This window comes from Nicotiana attenuata, chromosome 7, assembly GCF_001879085.1.
Source record: "Nicotiana attenuata strain UT chromosome 7, NIATTr2, whole genome shotgun sequence".
Classification (NCBI taxonomy): Eukaryota; Viridiplantae; Streptophyta; class Magnoliopsida; order Solanales; family Solanaceae; genus Nicotiana; species Nicotiana attenuata.
In genome coordinates, this window is record NC_031995.1 from 108,841,650 (window position 1) to 108,859,716 (window position 18,067).

Sequence of the window (18,067 nt, forward strand, 5' to 3'; positions counted from 1 at the left end):
ATGGAAATTCTCTCTCCACTCCTGTACTAATTTTATATATAGGATCAGTTTTTATTCTAGTTTTGTTACTATTGCTAGCTTGCAAAATTGTTTCAGTTATATATGGCTGATTCGGAAAAAATATATAAACATGTTATGGGTTGTTGGTGTGATAATAGATGAAATAGAGTTGACTAAATTTAAGACCAAAAGTGTAATTTGCTTTATTTATATGGATGACTCATAAACTTGTCAAACAAAAAAGCTCCTTTTTTATTTATTTATTAACATTAACTAATTTTAATGTTTCATTTAGGCATTTTATGGTCTGACCTATTGAACACCTAATTAAAGGTGATAGATATGCGCACATATTGGTGACATGAGACATTACGCTTTTTAGAACCAAAATTGGATGTGTGTAATGTAATGCCTACAACAAATATCTTTAAAACTTGAAAAAGAAAAAAACGGCCATTATTTTCATTTTTACCCGACCAATTCCTCCAAAATCAGTCGAATGAAGAATTCATCCAAATCAGTTGAACATAAATCTCTAGCCAGTCATGTTATAAACCTTCCAGATGTTGAGCCACGAATAATTAGAATTTGTAACTAAGTTTTTTCTAGCCAAAATTTGAGACTTAGATATAATTTAATAAGTACGTACAACTCATATATAAAATGTCATTGTCTAAAATCATAAAAGTTCATAGACAATCTGATCTAATAAAAGTTCAAGAATTTCTTGTCCAAAATGTAGGCATAAATCTTCAAAATTGAAGTCTCCTCCAGCTCTAGTAGCTACGTCCCAATATGACTCATTTAACTCTTCTTCTGTTAATCTGCAAATTTCACCAAGTACCTTTATGTAATAATCTGCCTCTTTATTAATCTCCTTTTGCTTCTCAACTTTGCTTGTGATTGCAAGTTCTGGATTGGTGACTCTTGTTTGAGATTTTCTTGAATTAAGCTGTATTTTGGTAGACACTACACATTTGCTTTTGCTCTTCTTCTTTTTCTTATCAACCTTGGATTCAACAGATATTTTCCTAGGATAATCCTCAAACTTCACTTGCTTTTTCACCTTATTAGCAATCCTATTTTGTTTTTCACAAACTTCTTTCTTCTGGCCAATAATAGACATATTTAATGATGTTTTAGCAACATCAACTTTCTTCTTCCCTTTTTTCTGAATATTTTTTCTACTGCTATCTGCATCCTTCTTTGGCTTCATTTCTTGATTTCCCACCTTATTGGATTTTCTAATACTAAAGTTCTTTTTCTCTTCTTCATCATTGAAGCAAAATACCAAAAACTCTGACTTGAATTCTTGATCAAAATTTGGTATTTCGCGAAAAGACACAGATGTTCTAACTCTTCTATGATGAAAATTTTCAGTTAGATTAAACTGCATCAAGTAATCTAGAGAATTAACTGACCTGCTTCTTGGAAATGAACCAACAAAAGTGTTTTTTTCTTCAGGTAATGAGTCTAATCCCATTAGTCTTGCTACAATTCCTGGACTATTGGCTGTAACTTTATTACTACTACTAATATTTTCATCAGCCTTGAAAGGTAATTTCTGACTAGAATGATCAAATTCTACTCCATTTGGTTTCGTATATTGATCAGAAGGGTGTGTCGGGAGGCTTCCACCACAAAGTAGTCTTTGAAAAATACCTGAAAAACACTTAGCTGAAGTTGCATCCTTTGGATTTTCAGCCATTGTTTGAGTTTTCAAGAAAATGAGAACAAAAAGTTTATCACTAGTTAGTGACTGAAAAAGAGAAGAAAAGTCACTAAATAGAATGGTTTTTATAAAAAGGGGTTGATAGAGAATGATGAAAGGAACATCAAGTTGGTTTTTATAAAGGAGTTGAAAAACAAAAAATCAACTTCAAGAAATTAAGCATGAAAAGGACCTTTTTTGTTGTTTATTTTTGCAAGATTTAAGGGGGTGGTTTAAAAAAGGGATGATGAAAGGAACATCAACTTGGTTATATAAGGGAGTTGAAAAAACAGGACAATTTCAAGAAGTTTAACACTGAAAAGGACTTCTTAATTTTTTCTTGTTTATTTTTTGCATAGTTTGGTTTGGAAAAAGAAGGTTATGTGTGGAGGAGGGCTAAGAGTTTGAATGTTGTTTCTGAGAAGTGGGGGAGTTGGGAACTATTTGAAAGCTTTAAGAAGAAGTTGATGGAAAGACTTCTAGCTCATTGAGTTCACACTATAAGTTTGGAAAAAACTTGGACCTGAAAAAATTGTTATTTTATTGATCCAATGCAGTATCACACGCTTATCAACCCTTATTCTTTTATTTTCTTTACATTTATGTTGGTTTTTCCAATATTATAATTACTCAAGAGAATCTAACCTATATACGTTGATAGGGATAAAAAAAAAGTTTAACATTGTCGGTTTATATTAATATATATTGTAATTATAAGATAACATGTCTTATTTTTCATGGTTATAAATTGAACTTTTTATGGACAGAGTTACATACACTAGTAGTGTAAATTTTAAATTATTTATTTAATTTAACTATATATAGCAAGTTATTACTCTATTTTTCAGGTTATTCTATTATATTGCTATGAAGAATTAAGTTAACCTGACGACCAATGTCCAAAATTTAAACTATAAATAAATTTAAGTTATATATATCGGTAACATATAGCTCAAGGACAAAGAAGTTCGAATGTCGCAATACAAAGAAAGAGACCTTAACAATTCAAGACTTGTTAAATCAACACGTACCTATCGTTACTAAAAAAATAACACACCATAAGAAAGAGATAAAAACACGTCAAATAAACTAGTGTTATTATTGTATGAGAAAAATGGTCTGGTTTGAAAATCCCAATTTTGTTTAGTTATGGATCGTATTTTACATGTCAGCGTGTGTTGACTGAATATTGCCGAATTTGTTGACTTTTTATCTGCTCCGACAACCGTTTTCTCATTTCACCGACATCTTTGACTCCTTTCATTTGCATCCAAAATTTTTTTAGTACATTCCCTTTCAAAAATTATGTGGTCCAATTTTTATAGTTTCATGATTTTCCCTATAATTTTGAGGTAATTTATTATCCAAAATTTGAGAAATAAATCCCAGAACATGGGTCCACGAGTTGCGAGTTGAATAACTAGTTCAATTAGAAGTTGTTACTTGAAGCAGGAAAAAAAAAACCTTTTTTCGGTGTGCCTCTAACCCAACAGTCACAAAAATTTCTCAAGAAGGCTGTTCTTTTTTGTAGTGGCTTTTGACAAAATTAAACAGCCCGCAATCTAAATATTTTTTTTTGAACCTTTATCAACCAGTGATAAGTTACAAGTACTTTGCACATAACTACTTTACTTTATGTTTTGATGATCTAACAAACTTACCATCCAGAGCCAGATAAGGAACCTGTTACACATTTACAAAACCTTAAGATCACAAAGTTCCAGGTTGGGATCCAGCGTAGGATATAACATAACTCTTCAGAGTGGAAGGAACAGCTGAGGGAACAGGTCCCTAACGGTTCCCGAGGAGACTGTATGAAGTCAACTCTCCAGCTGGAAAGTTGCTGCCTGCACACGCTACTGTGCAGGAACAGTGCAGCAGTCAACTTTCTATGGAAGGCTTTTTACCTACCTTTCTTACATCATTGTAAGTGATGTCACACATGTATAAATACAATCAAGGAATGTAAAACAACTTACTTCATGAGAGGACAAGATAAGGAATCTGATACAATTAAGTTCCCTTGCATTCCAAATAACTAGTCAGATGTCTGGTCCAATTCTCAATGAAATCAGATAAGGAAACAGCAGAAGGACCAGATAGGGATCAGTTTCCCTCGTCGTTGTACAGTCAACTCTACAGCTGTAAAAGCTGCTGCACTGTACCGCCTGGCAGACTACTGCACTGTACCGTCCGGCAGCAGTACAGCAGCACAGTTGTAGCTTGCTAAGGCCCAACTAAAGGGCACTTTATTGCATCATCCTTGATGACATCACACACACATATTATCAATATGAGGTAAGGGATTTGATCTCTTCAACACTTGCAAAATCAAAAGAAAATATTCTCTCAAGTGCTAGCCACAACCTCTCTCAAGAACAAAGCTGCTGCAACCTCAAGGACCAGATCCAAAGATTGAAGATATCTTAAGTCCTTAGGTTTGTTGAGTCTTTGTTATTTGTTCTTCATTTGTCACTCCTACTTAGCTTAGTTAGAAGCATTGTGTAGGAACCCCTTTGTAAAACCATAAACTTTCTGAGTTTGTGTTGTGACTAGAGTTAGTCATAGTTGAAGTCTTTGTAACTAGTGAGTGACAAAGTGGCTTGTGGTAAGTGCATCACAAGTTAGTTGAGTTGAAGTCTTTGTAACTAGTGAGTGACAAAGTGGCTGTGGTAAATGTATCACAAGTTAGTTGAGTTGAAGTCTTTGTAACTAGTGAGTGACAAAGTGGCTTGTGGTAAGTGTATCACAAGTTAGTTGAGTTGAAGTCTTTGTAATAGAGTCATTACAAAGTGGCTTGTAATAGTGTGTTTGCAAGTTAGTGAAGTTGAAGGCCTACAAGTGTAGGTCGTGGTTTTTGTCCCCTTGAGTAGGGATTTTTCCACGTAAAAATCCTCTGTGTTCTTTATTTATTGCCGAGGTACTGTGGGAACAATTAGAGAACCTGATTCCCTATACTGGTTGGTTTTACAGTCTATTGCTTAGAGTGGGAACTGATAGAGATTCTGGTTCTCTAAACAGTCTGGTGGACGCTTAGTTTCTATCAATTGGTATCAGAGCAGGTTCTTTCTAAAAGGTTAACACCTAGACAGGATCCACATGGCTGCTCCACCAAACTTCGAGGAAGGACAATCAATGTACAGACCACCAAGATTCAACGATCAATACTATGGTTGGTGGAAAACAAGGATGCATGACTTCATAATGGCTGAGGATTCCGAGCTTTGGGATGTGGTTTGTGATGGTCCCTTTGTCCCTATGAAGGCTATTGGAGAGGGAACAAGGACTGTTCCAAAAACAAGAAAAGAATACAATCGTGCTGGCCGAAAAGCTATTGAGAAGAACTTCAAGGCGAAGAAGATTCTTGTGTGTGGTATTGGACCAGACGAGTATAATCGTATCTCGGCATGTGAATCTGCCAAGGAAATCTGGGAAGCTCTTTAAACAGCTCACGAGGGAACTACTCAGGTAAAGCAGTCCAAAATAGATATGCTTACAACTGAGTATGAACTCTTTAAAATGGAAGAGCATGAGTTCATTCAAGAGATGCATACCCGTTTCACCTCCATAATCAATGAGCTTCATTCACTTGGTGAAATCATTCCAACCAACAAGATGCTCTGGAAGATACTCAGTGTTCTACCAGGTTCCTGGGAGAGCAAGGTTAATGCTATCACTGAAGCCAAAGACCTGCAGAAGCTGACTATTGACGAGCTTATTGGAAATCTCGAAACATATGAGATGAAGAGAAAGAAGGATCTTGAAAGAAGAGAGACCAATGAGGAGAGGAACCTGGTTCTCAAAGCTGCCCTTACTGACTTAAGTAGTGATGAATCTGAAATGACATATCTCTCTCGAAGATTTCAAAAGATGGTTCGTAAAAATGGTGGGATCCCAAAGAAAGGAAGTTCCAGCAGGAATTCAAAGGAAATGATTGTTGTCATAAGTGTGGAAAGCCTGGACACTTTGTTAAAGACTTCCCTCTTCATAAACAGGATCATTATAAAACCAACACTGATAAGGCATCTAAGAGGAACCCGGTCCCTGACAGGAAATTCAAAAGAAGAGATGCTGCTGACAACATGGTGAAGAAAGCTTTGGCTGACTGGGGAGATTCTTCCAGTGAATCTGAAGGTGAGGATGACTAAGGAGATGCATCTATGGTAGTTGTTGACAATGAATATGAGTCAATCTTTGCACTCATAGCTCAATCTGATAATGACGAGGACAAGGAGGAAGATGAGGTATGTTTTCTTGATGTTCAAAGAAATTTAAAAACTTACTCTAAGAAAAAATTGATGTCCTTCACAAATGTGTTGATTGATGGCTACCATAGCCTCATTAATGAGAAAAATGATTTAATAGAAGAAATTGATGACATAGAACAAGAAAGGGATAATATAGTAGTTTCTATTTTAGATTTGAAGGAATAAGTGGAAGAAGTAATTAGAGAAAATAACTTGTTGAAAAGCCAAACGAAAAAATGGATAGACAACACTAAGGGTAAAGAAGTGGCTAGTAAGGCTCAACTTGAGCTTGAGAGTGAGCTTAAGAAAGTTAAAACAAGTCTTGTTGTTAAGCTTGAAAAGAATAGACAACTTCAGGAAGAACTAGGAAGAGTGAAGAGTGATCTTGAAAAATCACTTAAGTGGACCTGGTCCTCTGATGCTATCACTGCCATGTACACCAACAATGGGGGAAACAGACAGGGAATCGGGTTCCAAAGGAAAAAGACTCCCTACAACCCTCATAGAAAGTACGTTACTGTACCTGACAATTGGCTTTGCACTCACTGTGGTAACACTGGGCACTTTAAAGAAAATTGTAAGGCCAGATTTCAATCTCAACAGAAAAACAAAGCTTTTGCTGAAAAAGTGACTGCTGTTAGGGAACCCGGTCCTTCACATAAAAATTGTATAATGCCTGCGTGGACCAAAAGAGCCCTCATTCACCCCTTTCCTCATTACAAGGGACTCAAACTTGTTTGGGTTCCTAAGTCTAACTCCTAATTTTCTTGTGCAGGGAACAGTGAAAGGGAGCAGCCTATAATGGTACATGGATAGCGGCTGCTCAAAGCATATGACTGGAGTACAAACGATTTCCTTTCACTTAAGGCCCTGCAAGGAGAGAGTGTACCCTTTGGAAATAGCTAAAAGGGGTACACACTAGGAGTTGGATGGATTGGGAAGTCACTCACTCACTCAATTGAGAACGTGTACTATGTCAATGCCTGAAGTACAGTCTCTTGAGTGTTTCTCAGATATGTGACAAGGGAATAAAGTGGAATTCTTGTCCAAGATATGCACAGTCACAAATCTTGTGACTGGTGAGGTGGTGCTTGTGGCCAAAAGATACAAGAATGTTTATGTTACTGATTTTAAGTCTCTGCATGGTGGTGATCAAACATGCCTAAGTGTCATTGATGATGATGCTGGCGAAGATGACCGGGGCATGTGAGTTCTTATTTGTTGAACAAGTTGATTATGGAGGACCTGGTTCTTGGGCTGAAGGAGTCAACAGTTCCTGCTACTTGATCAACAAGTGCATGATCAGGTCCCTTCTCGAGAAGTCTCGCAATGAATTGCTCAATGGGAGAAAACTCAAGCTGACTTACCCGAGAGCCTTTTGATGCAAAATGTTTTGTTCTCAACAATAGTGGCAAAGGGTCACATAACAAAGAAGATGAAGATGGAGAATTCACAAATGCTCCTGGTGAAGCTATAGATATTGCAAATGGAAAGACTGATTTGATGTGTCAAGTCAAGTAGAGCAATGTAGAAGATACAGCAGAATCTCCAAAAAGCACAAATGGACCTGGTCCCTCGATGATTTTCTATGTTAAGAAGGAAAGGTACAATGCTAAAAAGAGTTTTTTGGCGACATCTAACTCAAATCTATACTGTTACAGGTATACACATTTCAGGACAAAAACAAGTAAGAGTGACATTGCACTTCTAGAAGTCTTTGCTTAGATTTTCAAAAACAGTCAAGGAACCTGGTGACTCAGGTTAGTGGTCTCTTCAATACTTATATGCCATTTTTAAGCTGCTGAAGTGTCATTTCATTAATTTATTTCCACCTTTCTCCTGCCTCTCTCCTAACTTTTGAACATATCATTAATTTATTTCCGCCTTTCTCCTGCCTCTCTCCTAACTTTTGAAGTCCAAAATATTAAACCTCTTCTGAACTGACCTGTTGCCCCAAAAAGGCACTTCTTTATCTCACACCCAACTAAAACCGATTCTTATCTTCAAAACCAAAATCAACCCTGTCTCAAAAAGAATCCTTCTCTCCAAATATGCCAGAAGTGAACCCAACTCTATCGCTTTCCAAAATCCTAACTCCATCTGAATCAGAACCCCAAGAAGTCTTTGGTAGATTTTGATGGAAGTTTAACTGAAAGGGAACTGGGTAGATCTAATATTCTAGAGCGTGAGGCTGAAGTTGTTGCTCGATTTGTGGAAGTCTTGAAGGATGGAGAAATTGGTAAATGTGCAAACTGAATGAGGGACCTGATAGTCCTTCTCGGGAAGTCAATTTTAATGATGATCTTTTTCTTATTGTGTTCTGTGTTTAAACGAACTTCTGATCCAGTAAAAAGGATTGATGAAAAGTAGGTTGATTGATGATGAAGTGGTGTGACCTGCTGATGTGATTGTGAAAGAGAAAATAAAGTGTAAAAAAAATGGAGAGAAGAAAGTTGGCTAAGAAAGATGCAGCAGATGATAAGGGTAAACAGATTGAGAAGAAGAAGAGGGAGACATGGCTGCTCAGGGATAGAAAGGGTAGTGTAAGTGAGGAACCTGGTTCCTTACAGAAGCAAAAGGTTGAGTCATCAGGTTTGGAGAGGTAGAAGACTCTGAAGTGTCACAAAGTGCTGTTAGGCAGAGTGTTGACTCTGATATTGCTGAAAAATGGAGGAACTTCTTGACATTGTTGAGTTTCAAAAATAGAATCACCTCTTTGTTCCTCCAAGTCCCAACGTTTATGAAGAAGAAGTAAAAACATCTATGTTTTATGTGATACTCTGATGCAATATGTGCTTGGGACTGAGTTTGTTCTTGATGAGAAAAAACTTGGGGAGATTCTTGGTGCTCTGATTGATGGTTCAGCCTACTCAGATAGGTTGAGAACCAGGTCCTCGTGGACCCTTGGCAGAATAGAATGCTAAGTTGAAGGGTAAGAATGAAAGATTGAGGAAACAGGTGGAGGAACTGAGAGAGCAGATGATCATTGATCAAAGGAGAGTGAATGAACGAATGGACAAGCTCATCAAGGCCTTAGCCCCTTGCTTTTCTTCCTGCCCAGTGATCCATGTCTTTCACTCCTTCCAAATTCCCTTGATTTCTTATCTTCTTTTGATTCCTATATTTGATGACATTGGTACTGTAGTTGTTTAAATTGTCATATTATGTATTGTTGAAACTACTGTGCTTTTATAATAATTACTCTACTATGGGCAATCACTCTATTTTGTACAATGATATTCACTTGTTGTTCTTGTTATTGTTTATGCTGTGTTGCGCAAGTGGCATGAGTTAATGTTGCTGAACTTTTGTACTTCTTCTGTTATTCTTTTCGATGATGCCAAATGAGGGAAATTAGTTATATAGGTGTCAACATGGTGAGGAGGAACCGAATCGAATTAATTTGTTGTGTTGTGCATGAAAGATAGCCCTGCTTTGCAGGGGGAATGTTGCTGATAATATGTTGATAATAGGTCTGATCCGCAGGGAAACATGTGAGGAATCTGGTTCTCAAGTGTTAGATCAATTTTGGGTTTGTCATTATCAAAAAGGGGGAAATTGATAAGTTATGGTATTTTGAGTTTTGATGATTTGCCAAATAGTCTTGAGGAACCAGTTGTGATCAGTTCCTTAGGTTTGGTTCTTAGGAGGGATATGGCTAATTCGTAGGGGGAACAATGTGGAGATCCGCTTCTCAGGGGGAATATCAATTCTAAGTTTGTTATCATCAAAAAGGGGGAAATTGATAAGTAACAAGTACTTTGGGCATAAGTACTTTATTTTATGTTTTGATGATCTAACAAACTTACCATCCAGAGCCAGATAAGGAACCTGTTACACATTTACAAGACCTTAAGAGCACAGTTCCAGGTTGGGATCCAGCATAGGATATAACACAACTCTTCAGAGTGGAAGGAACAGCTGAGGGAACAGGTCCCTACCGGTTCCCGAGGAGACTGTATGAAGTCAACTCTCCAGCTGGAAAGTTGATGTCTACACACGCTACTGTACAGGAATAGTGCAGCAGTCAACTTTCTGTGGAAGGCTTTTTACCTACCTTGCTTACATCATTGTAAGTGATGTCACACATGTATAAATACAATCAAGGAAGGTAAAACTGCAGCCTCGGGCCCAAGTGTGTGCGCACAACTGCAGCCTCGGGCCCAAGTATACGTATACATAACTGCGGCCTCAGGCCCAAATATGCATAAAGCATAAACTGCGGCCTCAGGCCCAAATACAGGTGTTCAACTTTCAAGAATATAAAAATTAGGAACTGAGAATCATACTGCAATACATGATACTGAAATAATGAGTCATACCGAGTTACATGATACTGGAATAGTGAATAGGATTAGACTGAGATGAGTATTCATAATATGTTGATTTGTCATAACTGAAACTCATAGAATATCGGATGATTATCAAACTATGCCATCTAGAGAATAGAAGTTCTACTACTATTCAGGGAACTAAGGCATAGTTACTTTCTGAGGAAACTGGTAATGGTCATAATGAATGGGACGTAGGGAGAATCATAGACATTCCCAAACGTAAAGAGTTAGCCTTACATACCTTAACTTCCTGCCCTTGAGCGTAATACAATGTTTGTCAACCCTTTCAACTTTAATCTATAGCAATACAAGTCAAAGGGATTGCATATTAGCTATGATGCTCACGTTTTGGTCACTTAAGCATTTTATCAAACACTTGGTGAAAATAAAGCTTCATAGTCCTTATTAATGGTGTCTCTACACCCAATAACCCATTCTCTTGTTCCTAGATAAATTCTAAAGTCTCAAATGATTATAATCAACATTATTCTTCATCACCCATAAGGTAAACAACACCCTTAACCAATAATCAACAATCAACACCCCAACCCTATAATCGTTCATGCTTTTCTATCAAACCCATCAACTCATATCCCATGAACTAGGGTTCATAATCATTAGACAAATGCTAGAATCAATTAGAGGGTGAAGGCATTACCTTTTTGAAGTTCAAACCCTTAGAATTCGAGTTCTAGGCTTCCTTCTCTCAACAATGATGTCCCAATCGAATATCTAATGATATGGAGGGTTTACCCATGTTAATAAGATGTTGGAAAATTGAAATTAACTTAGAATTGCCATTAGAACTTACCTTGGGTGGTGGAAGGACCCTTAAGGAGTTAGGTGTTTGAGAGTTCCCCTTTCTAGAGCAAGTTTTTATATTTTGGGGCTGTGGGGGACGAAATATAGCTTTATAACGACCCCCCACGAGCACGCCCGCGTTCCTGGAGACCTGACCGCGCTACAGATCGCGCAAAACGGCAGTAACACTGCCTCAAAAGAAGCGCGGTCGCGCTATGGGCGCGCTACCGGACGCGCATATTGCATACGGTTCTGTACAACGCGCATAACTTTTTGCACAGAGATCCGCTCGGCTCCATAATATATCGTTGGAAAGCTATTTCAAAGGCCTACAACTTTCGTGTTTTGAATTTTCCAAATATTTTACACGTTTTTCACCAAACCTCCTGCAAGACTGATCTTTTGTAAACTTCGTAGATTTTTATCGAATCTTGTACACTTCACTATTCGTCTTGATTCTAAAATAACTATTTCCACCCATAATCATACCAATAGAACTTCACATGTCCAAAATATAACCTTACCACTCATTTAACACATTCACACCTAAGCCAAATTTACGGGGTGTTACCTTATCTCCCCCTTGGAATCATTCGTCCTCGAATGATGGTCCTGGTTGCAACTACGACTATCTATGGACACTAAATGGGTGTGATGGTGATATGCGAATATTGAAATATCATGAATACATGTATATCAAACTGAACGAGTACATGATAATTGAATACCAAGCTGAGTAAATACTGAAGGACCTGGAGATTATAATATAAGGCCTGAATGGAAAGGTTGATTACCTTCCACATTTTCCGTTTGCTCTTCAAAGAGATGGGGATATCTAGACTTCATGTCCTCTTCGGCTTCCCATGTAGCCTCTTCAACCTTTTGATTCCTCCAAAGCACTTTTACTGAAGCAATTTCCTTAGTTCTGAGCTTGCGGATTTGACGATTAAGAATATCCACTGGAATTTCTTCGTAAGACAGGCTGTCTTTAACCCCTATAATCTCTATAGGAACCACAAGAGACGGGTCTCCCATGACTTTCTTCAACATGGATACCGTGAGCACGTGATTTTTGCCCTAAGCAAATTATTCCAAAAGTTTCAAATAAAATGATTTTACAATTTTTGTGGGTTTTGTTGAATTTGGTGTTAATTGATTGCATGATAATTCATATTAAAAATACAAAAATATGCATTTGCATTTAGGTATTTAATTTCACATTTTTAGTATTAATTAGGTATTAATTTGTTTTAGAACAAAAATTAAAGAAAATAACAAAAATAGTTTCTTTGCACTTTTAATTGTTAATTGTTGAATTTATCGCGAAATAGATTTTAAGTAATTTCAGGAGTTGAATAGTTTAATCTCGATTATATTAAGTATTGGTTTTAATTTTTACATTTTTATAAAATCAGAAAAATACAAGAAAGAATACAAAAAAAATAATATAAAATGAAGATGAAATACAAAAAGAAGGTGATTAATTGAATTTAAATAAATCAGGCCATCAGCCTTGGGCTAAATTGAGCCCAAAACCCCTCAAAACACCCCAAGCCCATCTCATTGACCCAGCCCTATAACCCTGGTCCGGTCCATCCATTCCAAAAATCAAAACGACGCTGTTTTAGGTGTCAATCAATCCTCACCGTCCATTGCCTGCAATCCAACGGTCCAAACTCACTTTGCAATAATTGATAAAAGTGTCTGAAAATCCATTAACCCTAAAAAACATATCCTTCTTCCTCGTATCTCTCCTTCTCCGCCTCCCTCACTGTTACCTCGCCGGAACCCTATCGCCGGCGAGCGTGACCTAAGCCAATGGCTCCCAAAAACATACCATCACACCGTCTTAACACCCTCTTCTCGAAGTGAGCTTGGTTTCCCTCAAAATCCACTGATTCGTCTCAAACAACCCAAACCCTAGCTGCCGCCGGCGAACGCCGGTCACCCCAATGGCCACCAAAATAACACCCCAGCTTCCCCTTTTCACCCTCTTTCCAAATATGCAAATGGTCTCCTTCAAATCCCGGCCAAAAGCGTCAAATATTAAACCAAAGATTCTCCGGCCAAGACCCAAAGTATGCCAAATAGTCCCAAATTAACACCCTAGGTTCGCCTGAGTCTCCTCTACCTAATTCCGTTAACCTCATCCCTCGAATATGGCCGGAAATTCTCAAATCTCAATTTTTAGTTTTCCGGCCAAAAACCCTAGATGTTCTGAAATGATTCAAATGGATGTTACAAGGTCCCAGGGCTTCCTTAGTAAGGTTTCTACTATTGTCAGCATTTGAATTTCGCCAGACAGGGTCGAATTGAGACTGCGAGACTTATCCGGATTTTAGTGAGTTCTTTTCTGTTTGATTGATATTTAGTTTTGTTTTTGTTTTGATTGCATGTGATTAAAGAATGTTGCCAAGTTAATTTCTGCTTCTTTCTTAGTCTTACTTGTTTCCAAATCCATTCTGCCTCTTAGTTATTGAGGGTAATTAGTTGATTCATGTTTGTTATTTGTTCATTTGGGTTCACATATTGATGCGTAATCGTTCAGTGTTAGGATTGTTAGTTGATAATTACATGATTAGTTAGTGGAATTCTTCAATAGTGATTGTTTTAATTAGTAATCTGATAGTTAATTAGCTTGGTTTGGTTCAACGATTAGATAATTCTCTTTTGTTATTTTTGGTTAATTCCAGGGAATTGGTTATAGTTGATAGTCAATTAGGATAAGAAAGGGGGCTGGGGGTCTAGTTAGGGTAATTCAATAATTCCAGAATAAGGGTAGGGGCAATTGGGGTAATTCATGGTATGGAATCTAGCTAGAATTTCCTAGAAGCCTCTAGGTGTGGGGTTAAGGCACATTTCAGTTAAATTAGGGTGTAGACATGAGCAACAAGTTAGAAAATAAAGGGGCTACCTGGTAAATAAAGTATTTTGAGGGTTGCCCCCCCTCATGCCTATAAAATGGCATATGCATTGCCTGGAAAGAGAAGTTTGGGAGCCCCAAAAATTTCCCCAAAAAATATTCTCCAAGCTTCCTAGATCTGAAATTCAAATTTCAAACTCCTTTAGATCTTAGGCTTCTCAAATATTCAGAAAAACAACCAAAAAAAATCAAAAAACAAGTACTGTACATCGATTTCTCTAGGCTAATTTTTGAATATTAATCACTGATTGTCACATTTTGGCACAACTACAATCACTGAAGTTTCAGAGTGTTCTGGATTCCAATTTGAATGAGTTGTTGGGAGAATTTGAGCTATTTGGTTTTATTTTGAGTTGGAACTGGTCAGTCGAGTCTGTTTTGGAAATCTGTTGTTGCTGTTACCTTACAATTTATTCCGGGCTGTGTTTGAGTGTGTTTCTGGGTGTAAAATTGGGGCCTGTTGAGATTAGATGTTGAATATTGCTGCTGACCTTCCTCTTCTCCTTTATTTCATGTAATCCAGGTATTTTCTCATGCTCAAATGATGCTGAAGATTGCCTTCACCTATAAACCACAAGTTTGAAGTATAAATGATAAAGGGATACATGCTTGCACCTGAACTTTACTGTTATTGCTTTTTTTTTAAAAATTCTCGTGTGATTGATTTATTTGAACCATAATTTCAGATGTATTAATGAGAATATGGACTGTCAGTGGACTGTTAGTAGATTGTTAATTGATTTTTGGTATTAGATAGATTATCTAGGGCTGTGTTGAATTTCATTTGGAGTTTTAATATAATCCAAGTCCATCCATTGTGTTAGTTTGGATTGGAAAGGGTCTGTACGAGGAAGTGCCCTTGAAATCGTATTTTTCTTTTTGTAATCAATAATTGGACATCTGATTGTTAGAGGCAATTAACGGAAAGTCAAATATGGTGTCATATGAATCTAAGGATTAAATTGGAACAATATTGCTAGCCTGCCTTGAATCAATATTAACAAAAAGCAATTTCAGATTCAATTACTTCTTAGATTAGCCCAACATTTGGTTGATTTGGTCTTTGATTTGAATACATATATGTGACAGCCCGTTAAGATGTTAACCAGCCCAAACGTGAAACTGGCATCCGCCACCGGGCTTATCGCAGGCCCAGGCCACCTGACCCTCTGCAATCAAAAAATTTGGACCTCTTATTGGGCTGCTCTTCATGAGCTGGGCTGAGTCAGCCTCGAGGTCCAAGGTCTGGAGGCCTAATGAATTGAGGGCCTGATTTCCTTTAACACTTTAAATAATGATGTATGAGCATGTTAATTAACTAGGGCTATTTCTTTTATTATTAGAGACAAATAAAAATAAAAACCATAGTTGCTTTAGGATTGCTTTTTAATTAACAAAAAGAGATGAGCCTCGCTAAACAAAACACATGATCGCGGGGCCCTCTTTAAATGGTTATATTTAATACTTAGACCTCGGGATGGGCCGTTTAGCGAATTTCACGGCCTTCCCCAAAGATAATAACGCGCTAGTCACTTTAGGCACGTTTTTTAATAATCTTACCTTCTTAAATACGGGTGCACATTTATGTGACCCAAATCCAAATCTCAACGAAGTCGAAAATGTGTCAAAAATTGCGGGTGCATTTATGTGACGCGATTCGAGACGTGTTTTCATGACGTTGCAATTCTCTTAAACAATAATAATAAAAGCGGTTCAAAGTTAAAGGCATATAGGTTAAGACATGTATTAAAATCAAACAAGTAAGCCAAATATGACAGTTGAGCGACCGTGCTAAAAACCACGGAACTCGGGAATGCCTAACACCTTCTCCCGGGTTAACAGAATTCCTTACTCGGATTTCTGATTCGCGGACTATTAACAGAGTCATAATTTCCTCGGTTCGGGATTCAACCGGTGACTTGGGACACCATTAATCTCCCAAGTGGCGACTCTGAATCTTAATAACAAATCCCGTTCTGATTGTCCTTTAAGTGGAAAAACTCCTTTACACCCTCTCGGTGTAGCAGAAAAAGGAGGTGTGACAGCTCTGGCGACTCTGCTGGGGACACAAACCCAGAACTTCGGTTCAGGGTTTAAGAATTCGAGCTTAGAATAATTGTTATGTTTGGCTTTATCTGATTTTCCTATATGTTTCATGCTAAGTGTGCAAAATGTTGCTTTTTACCGCTTTGATACTATCTGAATTGTATATAAACTGTGCCGAAACCCTTCTCTTCTCACCTCCGGGGATGTGCTAACTGGTTGAGACTCCCTATTCTGTTAGTGTCATACCTTGAAATAAGAAAGAGGCCGGACAAGTTACTAAGCCGGACGATCTCGCGGGTCCCCGGTACGTAGCCCCCTCCTCGACTCGAGTTGTCCGCTGGGGTACACAGTCTAGAACACATACCCAGGTTTGGAACCTAGAATAACTTGACTCCATGCCGGATCCCTAGTAGGAACGCTTATTTGCATCACGTGCATTTTGACTTAGGGGACTCAACACAGGGGTTGGGTCCGTCTAGGACAGGTGTACCCGAAATAATGGACCATCCTGATGCATCCTACTTGTGCATTTATCTGTTTGGACTCGCATGCTGACCGGCTTTGAATATCTGGGAAAAATTGAAAAACAAAAAGAGAAAAGAGAAAATAGCAGTGTAGAGAGTTAATTACCTATTAGAAAAAACCAATGTCCAAGTAGTGCCGAAATTCTGGCGGATTTTTGAGAAAGAAAAAAAGAAGAAGAGTTTGGTTTTAGTTTGTTTTATTTGCCACTGAAAAAGAAAATATAAAAAATAGTCTTGCTTTCAGAAATAGTGTATTTGCCAACAAAAAACAAAAAGAGTTTAGTTTTCGACAATAGTTAGTTTTATTTGCCCGAGCTACGCAGGTTTGATTCTCACCGGATGTGAGATACGTAGGCAACCCTCATCGGGTCCAACCTCCCCTTTTCAAAAATAGCCAAAAATGCCACAATTTTAATTTCGTCATGAATAAGTCAGGTGCCGCCATTCTTGTTTAAAATAAGCCAAATGTCGCCAAAAAGGGCGCCGGAAGGCTGTTTCTGCAAGAACAGCCACCTTGAGTCCGTTTCAACGGTTAACAGGCATAGCCTTAAAATCTTCTCCCCGAAGTGCTGAAAGGCCGTACTTGCAAAACCGGTCATTCGTTTTAAATTGGAAATGTGAACAAAAATAGTGTCATTTTTCATTGTTAGGTCAATAAGTGATTAAATCACCTTAATAAATGTGCAGGATGAGCACGACTCAAAATGAACCTTTTTCAATCATGCATAAAAACCCTTTAGAGTTGCGTCTGTGGTGGAACGACTTAGGAGAAGAAGGGCAAGATGAGGTCAAAAAATATTTAAAAGGGCTTACCGATTTGTTAGAGATTGTGCCTCGGGGGAGACATCATCAGAGCGTTGGTCACCTGTTGGGACCCGGCACATAACGTCTTCCATTTCTCGAACTTTGAGTTGACCCCGACACTGGAGGAAATAGCCGGCTACATCGGAAAAGATGAGGTTCCTTTAAGGCAAAAGTACTTGGTGGCCCCGAGAGCTGTGGCTGTGCACAGATTTTTAAACTCATTGAAAATAAGCAGGACGGTCCACAATGCAGATTTGGCAAACGGCTTTTGTACTCCACACTTCATATATCACAGATATGGCCATATAGGAGGTTTCAACAACCCGAAAAACAAAATATGTAGCAAAGGGAACTGCCAAAAATGGGAGGAGCATAGACGTTTTGCATTTATGGTGGTCTTTTTGGGGCTTGTGGTATTTCCAAGGAAAGACGGAAACATTGACATAAAAATAGCCGGAGTTGTCAGCACTCTACTCACCCAAGCCAAAAGCACCCTTGCGCCCATGATATTAGCCGAAATCTTCCGCGCTGTTACAGCTTGCAAAGCCGGGGGAGACTTCTTCGAGGGGTGCAATTTATTGTTGCAGATGTGGATGACCGAACACTTGTGCCGTCGTCCTCAGTTCCTGAGTTATGGGTCTACAAAGAAGACATGTATAGAAGAGATTTTACACAAG

The 18,067-nt window shown here is 38.0% G+C and overlaps 1 protein-coding gene across 1 annotated transcript; it reads right to left on the bottom strand.

Moving 5' to 3' along the window:
- LOC109230622 lies at nucleotides 460-2,122 on the bottom strand. The gene has a single exon (XM_019396082.1). It carries the CDS (start codon nucleotides 1,706-1,708, stop codon nucleotides 680-682), a length of 1,029 nt encoding a protein of 342 aa, XP_019251627.1. The 5' UTR covers nucleotides 1,709-2,122; the 3' UTR covers nucleotides 460-679.